This window comes from Trachurus japonicus, chromosome 21 (genome assembly GCF_045865225.1).
Source record: "Trachurus japonicus isolate A0001 chromosome 21, Traja_1.0".
Lineage (NCBI taxonomy): Eukaryota > Metazoa > Chordata > Actinopteri > Carangiformes > Carangidae > Trachurus > Trachurus japonicus.
This window is the reverse complement of record NC_140927.1, coordinates 27,142,749-27,163,436: the sequence shown is the minus strand read 5'-3', so window position 1 is coordinate 27,163,436 and position 20,688 is coordinate 27,142,749. Positions and strand designations below refer to the sequence as shown.

Below are 20,688 nucleotides of genomic sequence, written 5' to 3'. Positions count from 1 at the left end.
AATGTTTTCGCAGCAGGGTCGTTATAACATTGTACAGTTTGTTCGTTACAAAGCACCACACACACACACACACACACACAGGGCTCTTTGTCATGTGCTGCTGTCACAGCAACGCAGCGGGGTGGAAAATAAGATTAGTACTTACAACTGCATCCATGATAACTCAATTTGGAGTTCAATTAAATCAGAAACTGTATCATTATACGCAAATAAATCATATTTCTGCAGCTAAACTGTGTCAGAATCAGCACCACTGTCATTGTAGTAGGTGCAATGAGATCATGTTGGGCCTCTCTCCTCAATAAAAAATACAAAAACATAAGACTATAAAGTAAAAACATAACCAGAATAGTGAACTAAATGTCACAAAATGTGTAAAGAACTTAGTAGTTTCATTATCTCATCAGCTGTCTCTCAGATGAATAAATTTCACCTTTGTGCTCACCAGATATGTTTTATCCTGCCCTGTCTGACTTGTTTTTAAAACTTTACAAAACTAAATTTCCTCAAATCTGCATCACAGACCTACGTTCAGTTTGCTAATGGACCATTAACCAGTTTGTGATCCACGGGCTTTCAATTGATGAAGTGGGGCTTTGGGATTGTTTCTGCCGAGCTGCACCCGGGCTCCAGATGGTGCTGTCGACTGCAGCGCCGCTCCATTCACAAACCGGCTCCTGACGGATTATTTGTCTCTTGAGATGCTTCATAGTTTCATAATGTCTGTATTTTAAATCTAAAGCTTCAGATTTTTACTCTCTGAGCCTCTCGGCTTGCGGCTGCGCTGCGTCTTGTCCAGCTTTACAACCACAGAAACATCAAACCACCGTTTGGCCGCAGATGCAACAAGTGTGAAGCTGCTTCAGGCCGGATGGATCAGTGGTGTCGTAGCAACTGTCTGTGATGCTGTTAGATTTATCCAGGGATGCTCAGTTTACAGGACGTCCTGGTCCCCTGAAGGCCACATGAGCCACTACTACCAGCATCGTGTCCCTGGTTCAAGTCCAGCCGGGTAATATTTGACCGCTCTGACCCCCGTGTTTCCTTTAGTTTCCTGTCTGCTTTTCTATCATCCAAATAGCCAAATATATCAGCTTAAAAAAAGTCTTCTAGAAAAGAATGCAGCTGAGGAAAGACATGTGAAGTTAAGGAAGTCATGGTTGAATTTTATATATATATATATATATATATATATTAAAAAAAGATGCAATACAATGCAGTACTGTATGTTTTAAAGCTCTCAGTCCACTCGTCATGGACGGCTTTCATTTATTGTAGAATCTGACTTGGACTCAGTGACCACTGGTGTTAGACAGTGGAGTTTGTCTTAAAGTAACCGAGACTCATGGGCTCAGACCTTTAAACAGTGTTGGACCCTGAGCACTTAAAGCTTTATATACACAGGATTATTCATATACTTGTTATTATGAAGCATCAACTTGATTCAGCGCTTCCTCCTTTGTATAATCAGACAATAACTCTGAAAACATGTACGTAGAGAGAAGGAAAGGAAAACAAAATCTAAATTTGACAAAAGATTATTTAAACCAACAGGATATAGGAAAAAAAAGAATAAAAAGTTACATAAACGACTGATGTAATTAAAGGTGCATTAAATTGGCAATATAATGCATGAAAAGTACATCCACAGTGACACAGACATATCTGTGTGGGTCCTGGTACCTGAATAATGAACCAGGAACACAGAAATATTGAACAAATACTTTGAACAGGTTTTATCTGCCAAAATAGAAATTGAGGGTTTCCAAATTTTCCTCTTTGTCCCTGAATAATAAAAGGTATTCTCTGTAGAGGAAGAGTTTCCACCATTTCCTCGAGACACAGTCTCTATGTTGGACCTTCTTCCATTTTCCAAACCAATAGAATAAATGTCTTTGCAATAATACGTCCAAACTGTATGCTGTCGTGCTGCTTTTCGTTTCTTTTAGTATTATTTAAAGGGGCTTTAAAATACTGTCGGGACATATTTCACTCATAAAAGCATGAAATCCAACAGTACTGGCTTCATGATGGAGACTCTTAACTCTCTTAACTCTTGCTCCTGTCTTTGCCGTCTGCAGATTCGTGGATCTCCCAGTCGGCCTCAGTCCCGCGCAACCAGAAGCAGACGGGCGTGGACTCGCCGTCACCAGCCACCTCGCTGCCCAAACCTCCAGGCCAGTCTTCCTCGTCCACTTCCTCCTCAGGATCCCAGCCACAGCCCAGGACGGTCAAGGTGATCCACTCCGTCCACTGAGGCCCTGTCGTGTTGTTCAGGATGCGCTTTTTTTTTTTTTTTTTTTTTTTTAAAGGGGTTCGGTTGTTCAGCTTTTGTCCATCTGTCCAATGTGTTTTCATAAAAACGCTTCATATGCTCAATTTGAAAGAATATGTGCAGAAAAAGGATCTCTATAGTGATGCTGTTAAACAATGAAGGACTGTACTCGACAGTGAATTTACAGCCAAACAGCACACGTTTATTAGAATAAATGACAAAAAGAAGAAACAACACGTGGCATTTAACACGTATATAATCAATATTTTGCATTTTAGTTTTATTATTTCTATTGGGAGGAGAGAACAGCAGCAGTTTGTGTGGTAGAAGGAAAAAAAAAGTTTGTTTGTTTTCTAATTCCTCTTATGTCTCGTTTACTTTCCATGTCCCCTGTTACCTCATTAGCTGAGCTGAGGAGGTTCAGCAGAAATTATTGACCCAATTGAGTTTCAGTTTAATATGGCCAAAACGTGGCTTCAGGGTTTTTATAGAGAACGATTCGACTCTTGCTGTCGGCCAATGGAGTGAGGTCATATATGACTTATTGCCAGTGTAAAACCTTCCCTATAGTTAAACCTGGTCTGTGTTTGTTTGTCCACGTGCAGGTGACCTGTGCAAACTGTAAAAAGCCTCTGAAGAAAGGTCAGACGGCGTACCAGCGCAAAGGCTCCACGCACCTGTTCTGCTCCACCACCTGTCTCTCTGCCTTCTCACACAAACCCGCCCCCAAGAAGAGCTGCACCATGTGCAAAAAGTGAGTAAACCAGCAAACATGGAGACACTTTACGGGCTCGTAAACATGGTGGACGTTCAGAAGTAGAGAGGTGGTGACCAGAGAGTAGATCTGTGGCTCAGTTATAGAGGGACGAGGGAATGTATTGTTAATTAATTAACTTTAAAAAGCCCTAAACGCACTATTTAAACACACAACAACCTTTATTCTCATCCTCATTAGCTGCCAGTAATACAGCAGCTCCTCTTCCTGGGCTCCACACACAACAAAATAAACATAAAGTACAATAAACACATCATAAAAAATCACATCCGTTTGGTTTATTGTCAACATGTTTAAAGGGATAGTTCAACATTGGCCCATTGCCATAATCCCTATAGTTTTAGCAGTAGGTTTGTTACCTTTAATTGTCGGTGCAAGCTGTTTTTAGAACGGCAGAGCAGAGCCGCAAGCTGGTCGGAGCTATGCTATGGAGGCTCATGGGATTTCTTGGTTTCCCTCATCAAACTCATCAAATACACAATCCAACAACTCCACAACGCTTTGGTGGACAAGTTGTGAGCTGCACATTCACCACGCTATGAGATAATAACACAACGTTACCACACAGAGTTGTTGTAGAGGGAAATACAGAGACTGTTGATGAAAAACTGTCCCCGACGGGAACGCACATCAGCTGTTTTGCATGAATTTCCCTCTAAAACAACTCTGTGTGGTAACGTTGTGTTATTATCTCATAGCGTGGTGAACGTGCAGGTCACAACTTGTCCATGAGAGCGTTTTGGAGCAAATCATATAACAATCAATCATATATATTCACTTGGTTCTTTGAAGTTAAGGTTATTTAAGTGTTTTTAAAGCCTCACTGTGATTAAACTGTGATAAGTTGGTCAATTATTCCACATTGTAACGACTCTAATTATAACTTTTTTTAAATCTAACTAACCCTCAGGTGCTTTGACTGTCGGTCTCTCTCTCCTACTGTTTCACTAACTGATGACGTTTGGTGTTTTTTCAGGGACATCACCAACATGAAGGGAACCATTGTGGCCCAGGTTGACTCCAGCGAGTCCTTCCAGGAGTTCTGCAGCACCGGCTGCCTCGGCGCCTACGAGAACAAGCAAAACCCGCCCAAATCGGGCCACAAAACCAAATGTACCGTCTGTGGCAAGCTCACAGAGGTCAGTCTGTGTCTCACACACGCACACACTCTACAACACATCTGTCTGTCGTAGAGTCACATCCAGTCTGGACAGAGGAATGAATAATTTAGTAAAAGTGAGTGTGGAGGGAAACGTGTCAAAGAGGCGTTAATGGTGTAAGTCTGATTTACCAGTGTGGTAGTTACACCTCTGCAGTGTAATGTAATCTAAATGTGTCCCTCAGGAGGCACAGCACAGAACAAACACCTCTCAGTGAAACACAGGCCTTTACACAGACGTCATGTCCGGTAACAGGTTTTTAAGCTTCAGAGTCGATCAACGTCCAAAACAACAATCTCAACACCAGGAATGTTCAATACCTTTTTTTTCAGTACGAGTACGAGTGCTCACCGATACTGAGTATATATATATATATATATATATATATTATTTATATAGCCTAGCACCCCCTAACCCTCTCTTCAGCGTTGTTTATTGATAAGCAGAGCGCCAGCCAGTGGGTTGAGACACTTAACAAGGTTTATTATTTAGCTACAAAGCAACGGTAGCTGGTTGTGTCTGCCTGCCCTGACCAGATTCTGAAGCAGCGGTAATAATTAAGGAACGGCGAGCCGTGGCTGTTTAATGTACATAGCGGAAACCCTGGTATTTGTTTATAGGAATGAAAGAGGATCAGTGGCTGGTATCGGCAGCCTTTACGAGTACCGATACTTTGAAATAAGGCCGGTATCGACCTGATACAGATACCTGGTATCGGTACGTGCCCATCCCTATTTAACACCATATGCAATTACATGTCTGAACCTGAACCCCAAACTGGAGAGGAAATGTTTTCACTCCTGCTATTCTGCTCCTCTTATAGTTGAGCTTTTTAGATTTCATTTTAATAAATTGTAGATTCTTGTCTTTTAAAAATTTTTTATTTTATTTTAAGGAGATTGTTTCTGACATGGAGCTAAAATGGTTATCTGGACAGACAACTTTTAATGAATTGATAATGACAACAACATTAACAACAATTCATAATGCTTTGCACAAAAAACATAAACATAACAAACAGTTGTGCTTCTTATAATCTCAATTTATCTGTCAGTTTTTCCATTTTTGGAAATTACTTCCATGATTGTTACGGATTGGTTTCTTTTTGTCGGTGCTTCGTCTCGGTGGCGTTTGCACCTGAAAGTAGAGCTGACAAGTTGTGATCAGATCACCTGAGGCAGATGTTGACACCAGGTGTGAACAGGCCCAGCGAGCCTGATGAAGCGACGCCAAACTCTCCTGTTGTCTGATCTTCGATTACATCACACACACACACACACACACACACACACACACTCTCTCTCTCTCTCTGAGGATCTGTCAAACACAAACAGTCTTCATCATTTACTTTGTTGTCTCATCTGAAGTCTCCGTCTCTCTCTCCCTCGTCGTCGTCGTCCTCCTCTCAGGTCACTTTCATTCAATATTTATCTCTCTCTCTCTCTCTCTCTGTCTGTCTGTCTGTCTGTCTGTCCTTTCTTTCCCTTCTTATCTCTTCTCCACCCCTTCATTTCGTTTCGTTTCGTTTCATTTCATTACGTCTTCCTAGTGAACCTTCAGCTCGGTCTCCATGGACACCACATTGCACGAACAGTTGTCTGAAATGCTGGAGCGTCGTAGTTCCTCCCAACGTCACCACGGAGGCTCACTTAGTTCGACTCATTGAATCCGTTATGTTATGTAACGAAACTGAAAAATAAATAAATGAACTCAAACTGCTCAGTCGCTCGTGAACCTGGAAAATACTTTTTTTTTTTTTTTTTTTCCCCCTTTTCCCTAAATTATATTTTTCTAGTTCAAAGTTAATCAGTGCTACTGTCACCTAGCAACCGCAGCTGTCTGCGTTCGTGACATCTTAAAATCATGTGCATTATTTATGTTTCCGTCTTGGCTTGATTTGCATATAAAAGAAATGGCAACACGCCAGATATAATATGCAAAAAAAAAAAGACTTGAGAGTTACCTGACAAAAACAATTCTCTCATGTTTACATTTTTAAAAGCTGCTGTTGATTCCTATTATTTAATGTTTCTTTTATTCACAGCCTGTTAGGCGCAGGTGTTTGAGATATAATCAAGTTATTTAGTGGCATCAGTGTTATGGAGTAAATTTGCACACATATAAAAGATAAATTAGACTGAAACTGTTGGATTTCCGCTTTAAAGTTTGTTCTAAACACTCAAACTAAGCAGAATAAAGTATAATACATGAAGAAGAAGTGTAAAGTTCAGTGAATCAAACCCGTTTGTGTTGTTTTTCCTCTTTTTTTATAGATCCGGCACGAGGTTAGCTTTAAGACTGTGACCCACAAGATCTGCAGCGACGCATGCTTCAACGTGTACCGCAGGGCCAACGGGTTGATCATGAACTGCTGCGAGCAGTGTGGCGACTACCTGCCCAGCCGAGCGTCGGCCAACCACTTCCTGCTGGTCGACGGCCAACAGAAACGATTCTGCTGCCAGAACTGCATCAAGGAGTACAAGCAGGTACTGTAGGCCCCAAACCGCAGGCTGCAGGTGTGCAGCGCTCGCCTGATTGGAGCCGACGATTTCACTCATTCATCGTCCATTAAATCACAGCACGGGTTCACAGAGCTTTGAACGTTTTTCTTTAAATTATATTCAGCTGTTGTGACCCGTTCTCATCATCCACACAGCCGGGTAAACTGATCCCAGAGCAGCTGAAATGTAAATACAGTAAAATGCTTAACCTCGTTACTTACTCTCCTGACATACAGGAAACATGCACACAAGAGCTACAGCAAACAAACACAAACAAAAGGTACCTTCCAGCAATAAGTCAATCAATCAATCCCAATTGAAAAACAAAGTACATTAATAGACAATAAGGTTAAAACAACATTGATCTTTTCCTGCAGGAGTTGTTGGGGGTTTGTTGCGAGTATGAACCAGATGGTACCAGAGTTTTCATTCAGAGGAGTAAATCAGATGTGGGCTGTGTGAAGTATAAAAGAAGCTTTCAGATGAATATAAATTAAAAAAAAAAAAAGTGTTTGGGAACATGTTGATGACCAGCCACCTGTTACTAATGGTTTGATCCACTTTTTATTTGTTATTCATTTATCAAAAATTGGTTGTAGAACAGTGTGTCCTCTCCTCACACACAGAGAGAGAGAGACGGGTCATGGACACAAAATCTTAGTAACACACTGATATGAATTTCACACAGACATTCAGTCGGACTCGAGCATGTGCTGATTTGTTTTGAGGGATCAAAGGTTAAGACCCAGGGAACCTCCCAAAACATGAATTGAATGCAATATCTCAGGGAAATTTCTTCAAAATTGGTAAAAACATGACGAGCGTATTTGAACTTGGTGGCTAAAGTCAGCTTGACCGCATAAAAACACGATCTTGGCCTTGTGAAAGCATTATACTGAATTTCTGAAGGGAAGCCTTTCATGTTAGACCACCAAAATAAACGTGAATGTCTGTGCCTAAGGTCAAAGGTCACTGTGATCTCAGAAAACATTTTTTCTTTTTTTAGCCATAGCTCAAAAAACTTAACAGAGATAAAGAGAAAAATGGTTCATATTGATTATGAAAAAAGACTTACCATATCTGCACTACAGCCACTTATGTACATAGGTGATTTTATATATTGTTATATTTTATTTTATTTTACAGTATTTATTTAGATCAATAATATTTGACAGAATTCACCGGTGTCACTGTTTGACCGTCCTGTGGTGTCGGAGGACCGAAGGTGTCCACGTGACGATGAGACACGAGTCTGGAGCCTGTGGTGCAGAAACACCTCTGGATCCGTCTCTCTTATCTCCTCTAAACTGAAGAATTTACAACTAAACTGTGTTGCTAGGCGATAACAGCCGGGAATTAGAGGATGGAATTGTATTTGTTGCCGAGCAACAGCAGCTTATTGGACGTTTTAATAACAAGTGGAGGAAACGGCCGGGTCCATCTCTGCTTCAAACAAGAGGCCGACTGTTCAGGCAGCAACAAATCATCCTGTACAAACCCAATCAGCTGGTGAACAATAACTCACGGTGTTCAAAACTCTGATTACACTTTTACACACGGAGGAAAATCACCTCGTTTACGTCTCTGCTGCTGCCTGGTTGGATTAAATACATAAAGGTGAAAAAGATGCCATGTTTAAATAGACTTTATCAAATAAAGCGGTAAAACAACTGCTGATGCTGCTGTTACTCACTTTGACAATACTACAAGTGGTTAAATACTGAGAAAACATATCAATATATAAAGTGTGTAGAATTTTTATGATATATTTAACATAGAAGAATACATAATATTATTGAATGGCCCTGTCACTAAACTTATGCATCGTGTCATGTTTTGGCTGTACAGTGTAGGAATAAAGGTTGAATTTAGCTTAGCCAATCCAATCCAATATACTTTATTTATATAGCACATTTTTCAAAACATAAAAGTTTACCAAGGTGCCGCACAGTAATTCACATAAAAGACATAGAGCCCAAAATGGTAAGAAAAGATAAAATGATAATAATTTAAAAAGAATAAAAATGAATGAATAAATTTAGAAATAAGTATAAAAAATAAATGTATACAAGCTGTCAAAACATAACTATTTATTACTATTTATTGTACTGACGGAAATTTGCTTGGACATACTTTATAGTATTGGCTACTGTCCACAGATATGTGTTGAGTCTACTCTGTAAAAGTCACAAACTGTCCTCAACAAACACATTAAAACCTTGTACACCAGTGAAGAGGATCCATCAGGAGTTCCACTGTTGTGATAATCAGTTGTTGTTGTTGTTTTTTATCGCTTTTAATGCTGTGTTCATGTTATGTCCCTCCATGAGCTGACATCAAAACATTTAAATGTGTCTTCATCATAACGCTACTGTCTCTGCAGAGTTTTCTATGTTGCTGCGTGTCGATACGACGTTCTCGCTCTCTCTCCCTTGCAGGCCCACAGTAAACTCGCCAGCTGCCTGACGTGTAAAACGCTGATCAAGACGGGCGAGGTCCTGCACAGCCTGGGAGCGGGCGGCACCATGGGCTCCTACTGCTCCGTCAACTGCATGAACAAGGGCAAGCTGGCCACCACCTCCTTCATCAGTGAGTATTAACCAGCTCACCTGACAGAGCCTGACTAAACATGAGATGATGCACAAGTGGGAGAAAGAGTTATGTAACATTTAAAAACAACAAAAACTCCCAAAAAAGTCATGAATAATTGATGCATGTTTGAATGTTTAATGTCTGATGTCTCTGTCTGTGTGTGTGTGTGCAGATACAGAGCCCACGTGTCACTTCTGCAAGAGAAATTCGTTACCGCAGTACCAGGCCACGCTGCCGGAGGGAAACGTCCTCAACTTCTGCAGCTCGCAGTGTGTTACCAAGTTCCAGGTGCGTTTTTTTTTTTTTTAAACGAAAGAAATTTACTGGTTACACCGATGGACATTGCATCATCATCTCCCTCTGAGTTAATTTCCACAGTATCTCTTTGATATATTATATAGTTGAATGAAACTGCAGCTGCTGTGGGGACAGAGAACAAGACAAACATACAGTCATGTGAAAAAGTTCAGACACCCCATTAGATATTAAGTTTTTTTATTAAGAAATGTCATTACATCACCTTTATCAATAGATATAATCCAAAAGATCTAAGAACTAAAATGAAATTAATTCAATAAAGTGTCCTAACTTTTTCACATCACGGTAGAAGTGGTTCAGATAAATGGATTAAACTCGAATCTACACTGCTGCTTCAGTGCGAAGTTGTGTCCCAGTTTCTCTACAGATTAGTCAGGATGTAAAAAAAAAAAAAAAAAAAAAAAGCTGTTGCACCTGGAAGGAATAATGGTCAAAGTTTCAGAAATAAAACCCAGATTAACCGGTAACGTCATCCTGCCAATTTGACACATCCTCATAAAAAGCAGCAGCTCGAAACACAAACACCACACAGTCTCTCAGTAGAGTCCATGACCTGATTAGTTTTTTAGCACCATGTTGCATAAATTAGCATATTAATGAGAAAACTGTTTCTCTTCAAACTGCCACGACTTCATACAATAACACTCACATGCAGAACAAGTTGGCACAGAGACAATTTCAAAGTCATTGTGTTAATTGGCTTCATTAATTACCTTTAATAGTTCAGTCATGAGGTGTGTTTTAATACAACTGACATATAGTGCATTTAATTTTCTCTAATGTCATTTTCTGTTTTGTTTTTGTACATGCACTGCTAAGTGACTGGACTTCCTCTATCGTGGTTTTCCAATCTCATTCCAGTGCCAGATAAACCTCAGTTAGCAGAAGGGTTGAGCTAGACCACTGGCTCCCCCCTTTCGAAGGCTGAGAACAAATATTAGAGAGAAAGAAAAAAAAAATAGCACCTGTCCTTTAATAAATAAGGTATTAGATTACTTACTCCAGGCTCTGGAGGTTGTTATGTGCAGTATTCTCTCTTTCTCTATGTTTCTATGGAGGACAAAAAATGTCATAAATGCCTAAATAAATGCAAAATAAAATTTGTTTTGAGAAAGAAAGAAATTTACATTTATCTAATCACTCTAATGTCATTTTCTGCTGTTTTGTTTTGTTTTTTGCAGAATGCCACTCTTCAAACAGCCACCAACGGACAGACGCCGCTCTCCACAACAAACAACACCGTCCAGCTGAAGTGTAACTACTGTCGAGGAGCGTTCAGTCTGAAGCCTGAAACTCTAGAGTGGGAGGTGAGACCTTGTTTTAATCTGTCACACAGATACCACATGTTAACAGTCAGTCTCGCACTGCACCACAGATGATACGATGATAGTTGGTGACAGTTCTGCCTTCAACAGGACATTTGTCTGGAGTCATCCTTAAAGCAGAAATGTGAATATTTGCTGGTTTTCTTGCACCTCTGATAGTAAAGTGTAGTAAAAAAAACTGTTGGTTTAAAGGAGAAGTGCCGTTTTTTTTACAACCCTTTACTCACCCATATAACTTTGGTGTCATTAGGAGTTCTTCGGACGATATTTAGATGCATAGTGGGAGTGTTAGGGGCACCGAGAATGCAGCCTCTAAATAACACATTATCTGCCGCTAAAGTCGTTCTGTTATCGTCATCCAGGATCTGTTGAAATCTGACAAATATTCAGCCATGTTGCACAAACCTAGCAGTAGCAAATTCAAGGTAAAGAAGCCGACTGTCACAGCGTGAATGAGCTGTGCTGCCGCTGCACACGGCACTCAGAGATGACATCCAGTTCAGAGGTTAGTAGGTCAAACTACAGACCCCGGGTGACGACAACGGGCAACTTCGGACTCAAAGCGGAAGAGCACTAGCGAATCATAACAAAATATTGGTGAAATGAACAAGTTTCGCGGCAGATAATGCGTCATAATGCGCATTCATGATCGTATATGGATATACATGGCTCTCGAATGGAGCTAAATATCTTCCAAAGGACTCCTAATGACAACCAAAGTTATATGGGTGAGTAAACAACCGTATTTTATGCCAGAAATAAGGTACAGGTTGTAAAAAACGGCACTTGTGTCGCACTGCTAAGTGACTGGACTTCCTCTCTCGTGGTTTTCCAATCTCATTCCAGTGCCAGATAAACCTCAGTTAGCAGAAGGGTTGAGCTACACCAATGGCTCCCCCCTTTCGAAGGCTGAGAACAAACATTAGAGAAACGGCACTTGTCCTTAATAATGTCCGTAATAAATAAGGTATTAGATTACTCGTTTAAAGGGACAACGAGGAGTTTTGGAAAAGCGAAACGTTTTCACACTACATTTATGAGCCTCCGCGCGCACCGTACATTTCTTTGACCGGGCGCAAGACGGACTCATGTTTTCATTCATCAAGAATTAAAGTCAGAGGTTCAAAGAGGTTCACATACCACCGTAGTTCCGACCATAAACGGCGATGCGGCTGCGTTATTCTCATGATTCGCAACGAAGGAAACGCTGGTCGGCTCGACCAGCATCTCCGCCACCACTAATAATAACAAAATATCGATAGAGACAGAACGATATATTTATCGAAAATGGGCCCATTAACAAGTGTGGGTAGCGGAGATTCATCCACATTAACGTGAGACTTTTTTATAACCGAATAGAAACTCCTCGTTGTCCCTTTAAGGCTCTGGAGGATGTTATGTGCAGTATTCTCTATTTCTCTATGTTTCTATGGAGGACAAAAAATGTCATAAATGCAAAATAAAATTTATTTTGAGAAAGACAAATACAATTTCTGTTTTTATACATTTATCTAATCACTCATGCAGTTATTTATTTATTTCTGTATTTCTACATTTCTGCTTTTATTTACTTCTATAGTTCTGTTTCCGCATGGTAATAAGGTAGGTGGTCCGAACATCAGTCTGAAGCAAGATTGGTTAGCTTGGTGAACTTATTATTTTTATTTTTTTATTTATTAATTCATATTTATGTCATTGTTTGTCCTTCATATGTTTAAGTAGCAACCTGTATGTTCACATTAGCACAGAGTGGCGACACAACATTTATCATTTATCCCTGTTGTGTGTGTGTGTGTGTGTGTGCGTGCGTGTGTGTGTGTCTGCAGGATAAAGTCTATCAGTTCTGTAGTAAGACGTGTTGTGAGGACTATAAGAAGCTCCACTGCATCGTGACGTTTTGCGAGTACTGCCAAGAGGAAAAGACGCTACACGAGACGGTCAAGTTCTCCGGGGTCAAGAGACCTTTCTGCAGCGAAGGTACTCATTTCCCCTCCTCTGCTCTCCTCTGAAGGAGGCTTGATAAAGCTAATGTTTTTCTAGTAGTCAGAGAGGCTGTTTTCCATGGTTCAGTGTCTAATATATACTGTATATTTTTTATATATCTGTGATCTTATTTCCAAGATTTTGTTTTGCTGTTTCCTGGTGAGACTGTTTTCGAGTTTACCTTCTCTTTGTTTTCTTTTCCCATTGTCCCCCTCCCCTCCTTTGTTTCCCTCTCCAGGCTGTAAGCTGTTATATAAGCAGGATTTCATTAAGAGGTTAGGCCTGAAGTGTGTCAGCTGTAACCACTGCAACCAGCTGTGTAAGAGAGCCGTGACCCGGCAGCTCGGTGGCATGACCCGGGACTTCTGTGGCGAGGCGTGTGCCAAGAAATTCCACGACTGGTACTACAAGGTCTGTTCATAATGTGTTGTTATTATCATTAATGTGTTTTAATCTGCTATAGGCTAGTGTTGGGAATTCCCCTAAAAAAAAACAACAACAACAAATGTCTCCCTGTGGCCACCAGGCGGCGCGGTGTGACTGCTGCAAGGTGCAGGGTAACCTGACGGAGTCTGTGATGTGGAGAGCGGAGATGAGGCATTTCTGCGACCAGGAGTGTCTGTTGAAGTTCTACTGCCAGCAGAACGAGCCCATCATGGTCACACAGAAAGGCCCGGAGAACAGCACCGCCGTCGGTACAAAGTGCTTGTGTGTGTGTGTGTGTGTGTGTGTGTGTGTGAGGGTGTGAGGGTGCGGTTCCTTTGGCAGATCTTTCAGACTGGACGCCACCCCATGACGTCACCCATAGGTTTCTGAAGAGCTCAGTTTTTTTTAAAAGCTCAGAATGAGTCAGAGACGGGAGAGAAATGAAATGTTTCCTTCCCATTATTTTCTGCATCTGTGTCACGTTGGTGGTTTTTCGCCATCTGGCCCTTTGGGTCAGGAGACCAGCAAACAGGTCTGAGTCCCTTCATTCCTAAGTGAACAAGATCACAGATTATTATGACAGATTGTTTTGCTCCATAGCCACTAAAATAAATATCAGAGCCATTTTTCAGACGCCACAGATCCTAAAAACAGCCTGACATCAACACGACACTGTTCAGAGCTACAAATCAAGAGGAGAAATAACTTTATTTGTGACCTGTGTCTGTCCCAGCAACAAACTCTCGCGAGATCAACAACCAGTGACTTCAGCTTGTTTATCTTCCCACTTTTGCTTGTGCGCAGTAATATGGTAGTTCTGCGGTTGAAAGAAGAAAAGTAGTACCAAACTAAGGAACGTGCCTTTTCACGAGAAGATAAACCACTGAAAATATTATACATGAAATAAACATTCAAACGGACTGGTTGTGTCACTGGGTGGTGATTAGGTCCGAAAACACATTATTCCTAATGGCTCGGAAACGGAAAGCAGACCTGACACCGCTTTGGTTGCTGTGGAATCAGCACCGTAAACTTACATACCATATATATTTAGAGATAGACTCTAATCATAACCAGCCCATGGATGTATTATATTAACTCGTCTACCACTGCGACCTAATGTAATCCCAGTGTGAGCGGCGCGGCACGGTGGGGTGGTGCCGTTGCCGCGTTACATCTGAACGTTAGTTAGTATTAGGAAATTAACCGAAAATGAATAATGTATAAAGCAAAAATACTCGCCTGTTTAAGTCTCTTAGTTTTCTCCACAATGCAAAGAAGTGATATTAATAATCTTTTCTTTACAGGCTTTGAAGTCCAAGGGGCCAAACTTGGGGTAAGTAAGAAGGGGTTAGCTTACTTCATATTTTAAAAACATAGCTATTAACTTACTAAATATAATTGTAAAATATAGTGTATTATTTAGAAATATGTAAACAAACAGTTTCCCAGACATACAGTATATAGTTCCTCTAAATCCAATGTTTTTAAATTGTACATTTAATAACTGGTCCTTTTATTCCTATAAATTGTTTATTTTGCTTATAATAACCTATCCGTCATGTTGCAGCTCGTGAACCAGGGTACCGTGGCCTATTCAGGTGGAGGTTTAATGAGAGACGTCAAGAACAAGGCAGTGCTCTGTAAGCCGCTCACCCTGACCAAGGCCACCTACTGCAAACCACACATGCAGAGCAAACTCTTACAGACAGGTAAACACAACACCTTACATTGGAGTGCTACAAAAATGAAACACCTCTCTTTTTTTTGTAGTCTTTTACACTTTTAATACAGTGTGAATCTGCATATCCACAGATGTAGATGATGGTGTGAAGAGGGAGTATATTCCTGTTCCCATACCTGTGCCTGTCTTCATCCCCATGCCCATGAATATGTATTCCCAGATCACGCCCACTCCCGTCTCTCTACCTGTACCGGTAAGACCTCATGCATATGTGAATTATCCATGCCAAGAAGCAAAAATCAACATGATAAGACAGATAGATAGAGATCAGTAAAAGCTTCCTATGATGGAAATGTGTGAAAAAACAACAACAACATTTGTCATGGCTCAACAAAAACTGCTCTGTTCCAGGTTCCTGTGCCTGTGTTCCTGCCAACTACCCTGCAGGGGGCAGAACAGATCGTCCAGTCCATCAATGAGCTTAGAAACAAGGTTCCCTCTGACCCCTTGGAGGCCGACCTGATCTCCATGGCCGAGGTGATCGCCGAGGACCATAAGCTAGGTATGCTGCTCGAGGGAGGGCTTCATGTCCACACTGAAAGAGTAGAGAGATGTGATCAATACTGCACTGACTTTGCACTCTGTGTCTGATGCTCAAACTATCAACAAACCGTGCAACAGTTTTGATCATCTCGCGATTGTTGTGCGGTAGTTTTTTTTTGTTGCTTTTCCGGCAGCGTAGACGCTTTCCAATTGTGCTGGGTTTAAAAATGTTGTTTCGATCGTTACTTGATCGCGTGGTTCTCTTACGTCTTTTACTACTACTACTATACACGATTTTTACCGACGGCCATGTAGACGTTTTTTTTTTTTTTTTTTAACTCATTGAGTGCCGCGCTCCTTTCCAAAGTTTTAGTCAAGTGTACCGGCAAATTAGACCATATTTGACTTTTTATTTTAGAGCCATAGTGTATTCTATATTATTGCCACCAACACATACTGTAGCTCATTTGAAAGGTTTAACTTTATCCTTCAAATGGCCACAAACCGTTTGTTTCTACGTGCCTCCGTTCCTGAGAAAAGTCAAGCTAAACATGGCTGGGTTTCACCAAAATCCCTCCTTTTTTTCTAGAAAAGGAGATAGAGCGTCTTTTATGAAAGGTGCTCTGTTTGTGTCTGTCGCTCTTCAGACACTCGCATTTCTGGATCAAAGGGCTCGTGTAAGATAAATATATACAACAATTGTTGTTCTATTCACAAAACCACCATCGGGGGCGGGGGGGCGCCACTAAACAGCAATAACACAGACGCACCGTGCCGTGTCACAGCCTCTCGCCGCGGAACGTGAGGCTCTGCCGGCCACAGCGGCTCGCGAACACCGGTCCCGCCGGTGGTCGCGGTCCTTCTGTGGTACGGGTCGGTGGTGCCGGTCTGCTTTGGTCCAGAGACCATCAGATTTTACCGCGGGAGGACTTTGGGGAGGACACGGTGTTGCTCCAGATGAAGACCGGGCGGGACAGTGGGCTGAGAGCTTCCTGGTTCAGCTCCCAGCTGCTGCAGCCTCGCGGGTGAGAGCGGAGCAGCAGCGGAGCAGCTGCGCTGCATCTGCATGCAGAACTCCGTTTGCAGAAGCTGAGTTATGATAAAAACTTCCAGATCATGAGCTGTCATGTGACTTTGATCGTCATCTATTTCAGTTCTCCTCGTCGTAGAGTCCCCAAATTTACATATAATGTGTATTAAAGTGTCTATTTTCATAATTTAAAAAAAAAGCAAAAAACGAAAAATTTCGTTTTTGGCACTCAACGCATGGGAACGAAAAACGAGAAATTACGTGGTTGGCACTCAATGAGTTAAATAACGCTGGGTTTTAAAAATGCTGCTTATTTCGGGGCTTTCTCTTGGCGTCACATCCCCCTTTTGAGCATGACCAATCAGCACAGAGTAAACCTCAAGCCGCACCGGGGCCGATCTGAGAACCTACCCCCGAGGCAGGGACTCCTTTCGGCCCTGTAAAAGTTCCTGGGGATGGTCTTTCAGGGACGGTTCTTGCAGTGGAGACACGCAGCAACGGCCCCGGCCCCGTAAAATGACCCCAAAGTTCCTGCAGTGGAAACTGTATATCTCTTAGTCCAATTTTCCACTCAAACGTATTTGAAGAAAGCTGCAGCAGCAGATGGTGACAGAAAGGACTTACCTGGATGTGTGTTTCAGATGTGAAGCCGGTGAAGGTGAAGGTGAAGGTGAAGGAGGAGCGTGGAGGGGAGGAGTCCTCCAACAGCAGCAGCAACAGCAATAACAGCAGCAACAACAGCAACAACAACAGCAACAACAACAGCAACAACAACAGCAACAGTGGCTCTGATGAAGAGGAGGAGAAGTACGAGCCCGACCTGGACCTGGAGGCAGACTTCCCCCAAGGTAAAACACCTGTTAGACCTGTTGGTGCTCAGTCAGGAACAATCATTGTCACGTTGTTAAAGCCTCGAAATGGCAAGAAATAAGCGTCCTGCAGTATCTGTCTCCTCCTTTGCTTCATTTATTTATTAATTAAATAACATTATTACTAAAATCTTGATTCAATGAGGGACATTGTTTTGCAAAGTAAGCCGCTCGCCACTGGTTTATTAGCTGTCAAGTTGTCCACCTCTTTCTCTTCTGTCTCTGATGTATTGAGACGACTTTGACACTCCTAATAAGCAGCACCTTTGTCTGCTGAAACTTTAAATTCAAGACGTCTCGTCGCTGTCATTTAGTGCCTCCTGAGTTTGAATGCCAAGTAAAAGAAATGCTCCTCAATTCTAAATCAGTCAATTTTGTCTCCGGCTCTCATTCTGACATTGTCACACGCTTGTTTAGTGAAGCGGGGCTCTTATGTAACAGCATCTGACTGCAGGGTTTTAATGGATCAGTACAGTAATTGAGATTAAAATTCCTGCCTCCAGTTATTTCTGGACGTGCTGTCATCGCCCCTATCGGAGCAGAGGGTTTTAGGTTTGGTGAACTGTCCAGAGCAGGAGTGTGAAGTCATTAACCAGGCCAGGAATACGACATTTCTTTTATTTTTATTCTTCGTAATTTTTTCCACTGGCCCGTTATAGCTCTCTTTAGCCGTGTCTGGCCTTGCTTGAACCGTAATCATATATATATATATATACTTCAGCCTTGGGTTTGACCCCTGATATTAATATTAGTCTCGGGGAGTGAAGCCAAAACCTGACGGTCCGTGTCACCAACTGAGCTGTGTGTTGAAATGAAGAAAACCTTCTTATATATCTTGGATCCTGTGAAAATCTGAAATTTTTGGATGTTTATTCCACTCCCTCCCTCCTTACTATAGGTAGCAGACAGATTAAAACCAGGTGTTAAAATAAATTATGATAATAAATACTTAAAACCAGCATTAAGAGCATTTGCGCGTTTATTTTATAAGTGAATGTAGCCACAGCTGTTGAATTTCCACTTCTTTCCCCTGCTGAAATTTACCAGCAACATAAAAATAAGTACCAGTTTTTATTCGTCTAGCACATTTTATACACAAGTTCAGTTCAAAGTGCTTTACGTTATGCATTCAGGACATTGAAATGCAATTAAAAAGAATAGAAACCTCTTTAAATGACCCAATGCTTTAGAGGCTGTGATATTAAATTTCTTGACAATAGATCATTTCCCCCAAGAGGAACGTGTTCTGGGCTGGAGAGTGAATGATACTGTAGGAGCTGGAAACTGGACAAACTCCCTTCATTTAAAATATGGATTCATGAAGTGACGTCTGTTCTGCAGCTGGAAATAGTTAGTTAGCAGTACACTACTTCATGCATTAATGGAAGAATAAACCTCGACATGGGAAATGTTAATTGCTCATGTAGAGCAGCTGTCAGTCTGACTGTAATGCATTCACATCAACGTGGCAGGTGTTTGGTTGTTTTCTCTTCTTTCTCTTATCTTTATTCTGTTGCTTTGTGTTGTCATGTTGTCGTGTTGTTTGTACTGCTTTATACTCCATGGGTGGAGTCTTGCATCGCCTCATTGATCTCCTCTGTGCTGCAGAATGAAGGCTCCACCCATTGTCACTCGCTATTGGTTAAAAAAAAAAAAAAAGATGTTGTCTGTGTGATTGCGTGATCCAAGTCTTCATAATTTGACATTCTCAGTGCGTAGGATACCGGCTTAAAGGTTGTTATTGTTGTTGTTGGTTAATATTTTGTGTAGCCAAGGAGGTTTTGAAAATGTTAACAGGCAGAGAGGTCTGATCATTGGATCCCAGTGGCAGCTTTATACACACTCCCTTCAGAAAAAAAAATCAATAACTCTGTTCCTCATCCTTTCTGACTGGATTTATATTTCACCTTAGGAAAAATAAAATAAAATTGAGAAGATAATTTAGCAGCTGTTGTTTCCTGTGTAAAGCCTCAGACTCTGGTCCGGTCCTGGAGGGGATGGAGGAGGACATGGGCTTCTCTCTACCTCCAGTCCTGGCAGAGGAGAAGGAAGAGAAGGAGGAGTCGGCGCCTCGACCGCAGCCCAGGAGACAAGTATGCACACACATATACACACACACACACACACACACTAGGGCTGGGTTTGAAAAAAATGATTTTCTGATCCATATCGATCTTCAATTAAAACATATTGATTCATAAAATCCTTATATCGATCTTTTAACGTGTGCAATTTCCTGTTTCCTCCGTTACATCTGCGTGATCACGATTATCACCCACAACTGTACTGAAGAGTTCCACTGTTTACTTTTGTAGTGGGTCATGTTAAATAAATGTGCATTCATGTAACTGCTTTAGGGTCAATTCTTTATGTAATCATCGATATTTTTGATAATGCACCAGGTTGGAGAGTTACATCTTTCTTAGTTGCACAACACAGCTGGTATTAAAACTGAAATATCTCTAAGTGAATCAATATCGAATTGAATCGAATCGGTACCTTGTGAATCAGAATCAAATTGATTCAGTAAATCAGTAGCGATACCCAAACTAAACTCACACATACATGTAACAGTAGTAAAGTTTACACAGCTGGGGTCTCATTTATAAAACTGTGCGTGGGATCGTTACTAAAAGTGTACGTACGCCCAAAAGCCAAGTTTTGCGTGCGCCAGTAAATATTCAGACTTATAAAACCCAACGTACGCACACTTGAGGCAAACTTCCCTTTATAAATCACAGAGTTCCTACAAGTGTGCGCAGCTGAATCCGCTTCACGTCCCTCCCTGTACACGCCCTGTTTTAACCCTAGATGGTCGATGCAAACCACCACATGAATGTGATCTGCATGTCAATGAGCCTGACGTGCTGTTGTTCTGTCGCTGTTGTGAATTAGCTGCAGGTGTGAAAGTGGCGACGCTGCCCTCTCACATGCTGGACCCGGTTCGGCACATTTACAACAATGACAACAGTTCTAATCTGAAACGAGTTATTAACCTTCATCATGGTCTCCCTCTCCCTCCTTTCTCCTCCAGCGGTGCCGTGGTGCAGAATTACGCACGGGGCTCACCGCTGTATTATTTAGTAATTAGACTGATCGATAAAACTTTGAATCATTAGCCGAATCAGTTACATTCTGAGGAATGATCAAACATGACACTTCTCTTGATAACAAGAAAACAGAATGTAACAATTATGGGAACGATTA

General features: G+C 41.4%; 1 protein-coding gene and 2 non-coding genes across 3 annotated transcripts in view; all 3 read left to right on the top strand.

Moving 5' to 3' along the window:
- The window catches only part of zmym2 (zinc finger, MYM-type 2), a 47,159-nt gene that overhangs the window by 18,767 nt on the left and 7,704 nt on the right, over window positions 1-20,688 (top strand). Inside the window, exons 4-19 of the mRNA XM_085764348.1 lie at window positions 2,082-2,236; window positions 2,881-3,029; window positions 4,027-4,189; window positions 6,484-6,696; window positions 9,150-9,300; window positions 9,476-9,591; window positions 10,803-10,928; window positions 12,773-12,923; window positions 13,168-13,340; window positions 13,456-13,624; window positions 14,663-14,691; window positions 14,926-15,067; window positions 15,171-15,292; window positions 15,451-15,601; window positions 17,254-17,460; window positions 19,450-19,574. Coding sequence (XP_085620474.1) covers window positions 2,082-2,236; window positions 2,881-3,029; window positions 4,027-4,189; window positions 6,484-6,696; window positions 9,150-9,300; window positions 9,476-9,591; window positions 10,803-10,928; window positions 12,773-12,923; window positions 13,168-13,340; window positions 13,456-13,624; window positions 14,663-14,691; window positions 14,926-15,067; window positions 15,171-15,292; window positions 15,451-15,601; window positions 17,254-17,460; window positions 19,450-19,574 — 2,342 coding nt within the window. The remainder of the gene's footprint in view (window positions 1-2,081; window positions 2,237-2,880; window positions 3,030-4,026; window positions 4,190-6,483; window positions 6,697-9,149; window positions 9,301-9,475; window positions 9,592-10,802; window positions 10,929-12,772; window positions 12,924-13,167; window positions 13,341-13,455; window positions 13,625-14,662; window positions 14,692-14,925; window positions 15,068-15,170; window positions 15,293-15,450; window positions 15,602-17,253; window positions 17,461-19,449; window positions 19,575-20,688) is intronic.
- LOC146965404 (small nucleolar RNA SNORA35) lies at window positions 10,428-10,557 on the top strand. The gene has a single exon (XR_015034683.1). It is a non-coding gene; the product is annotated as a small nucleolar RNA SNORA35 (small nucleolar RNA).
- Window positions 11,738-11,867, top strand: LOC146965403 (small nucleolar RNA SNORA35). Its single transcript, XR_015034684.1, has one exon. It is a non-coding gene; the product is annotated as a small nucleolar RNA SNORA35 (small nucleolar RNA).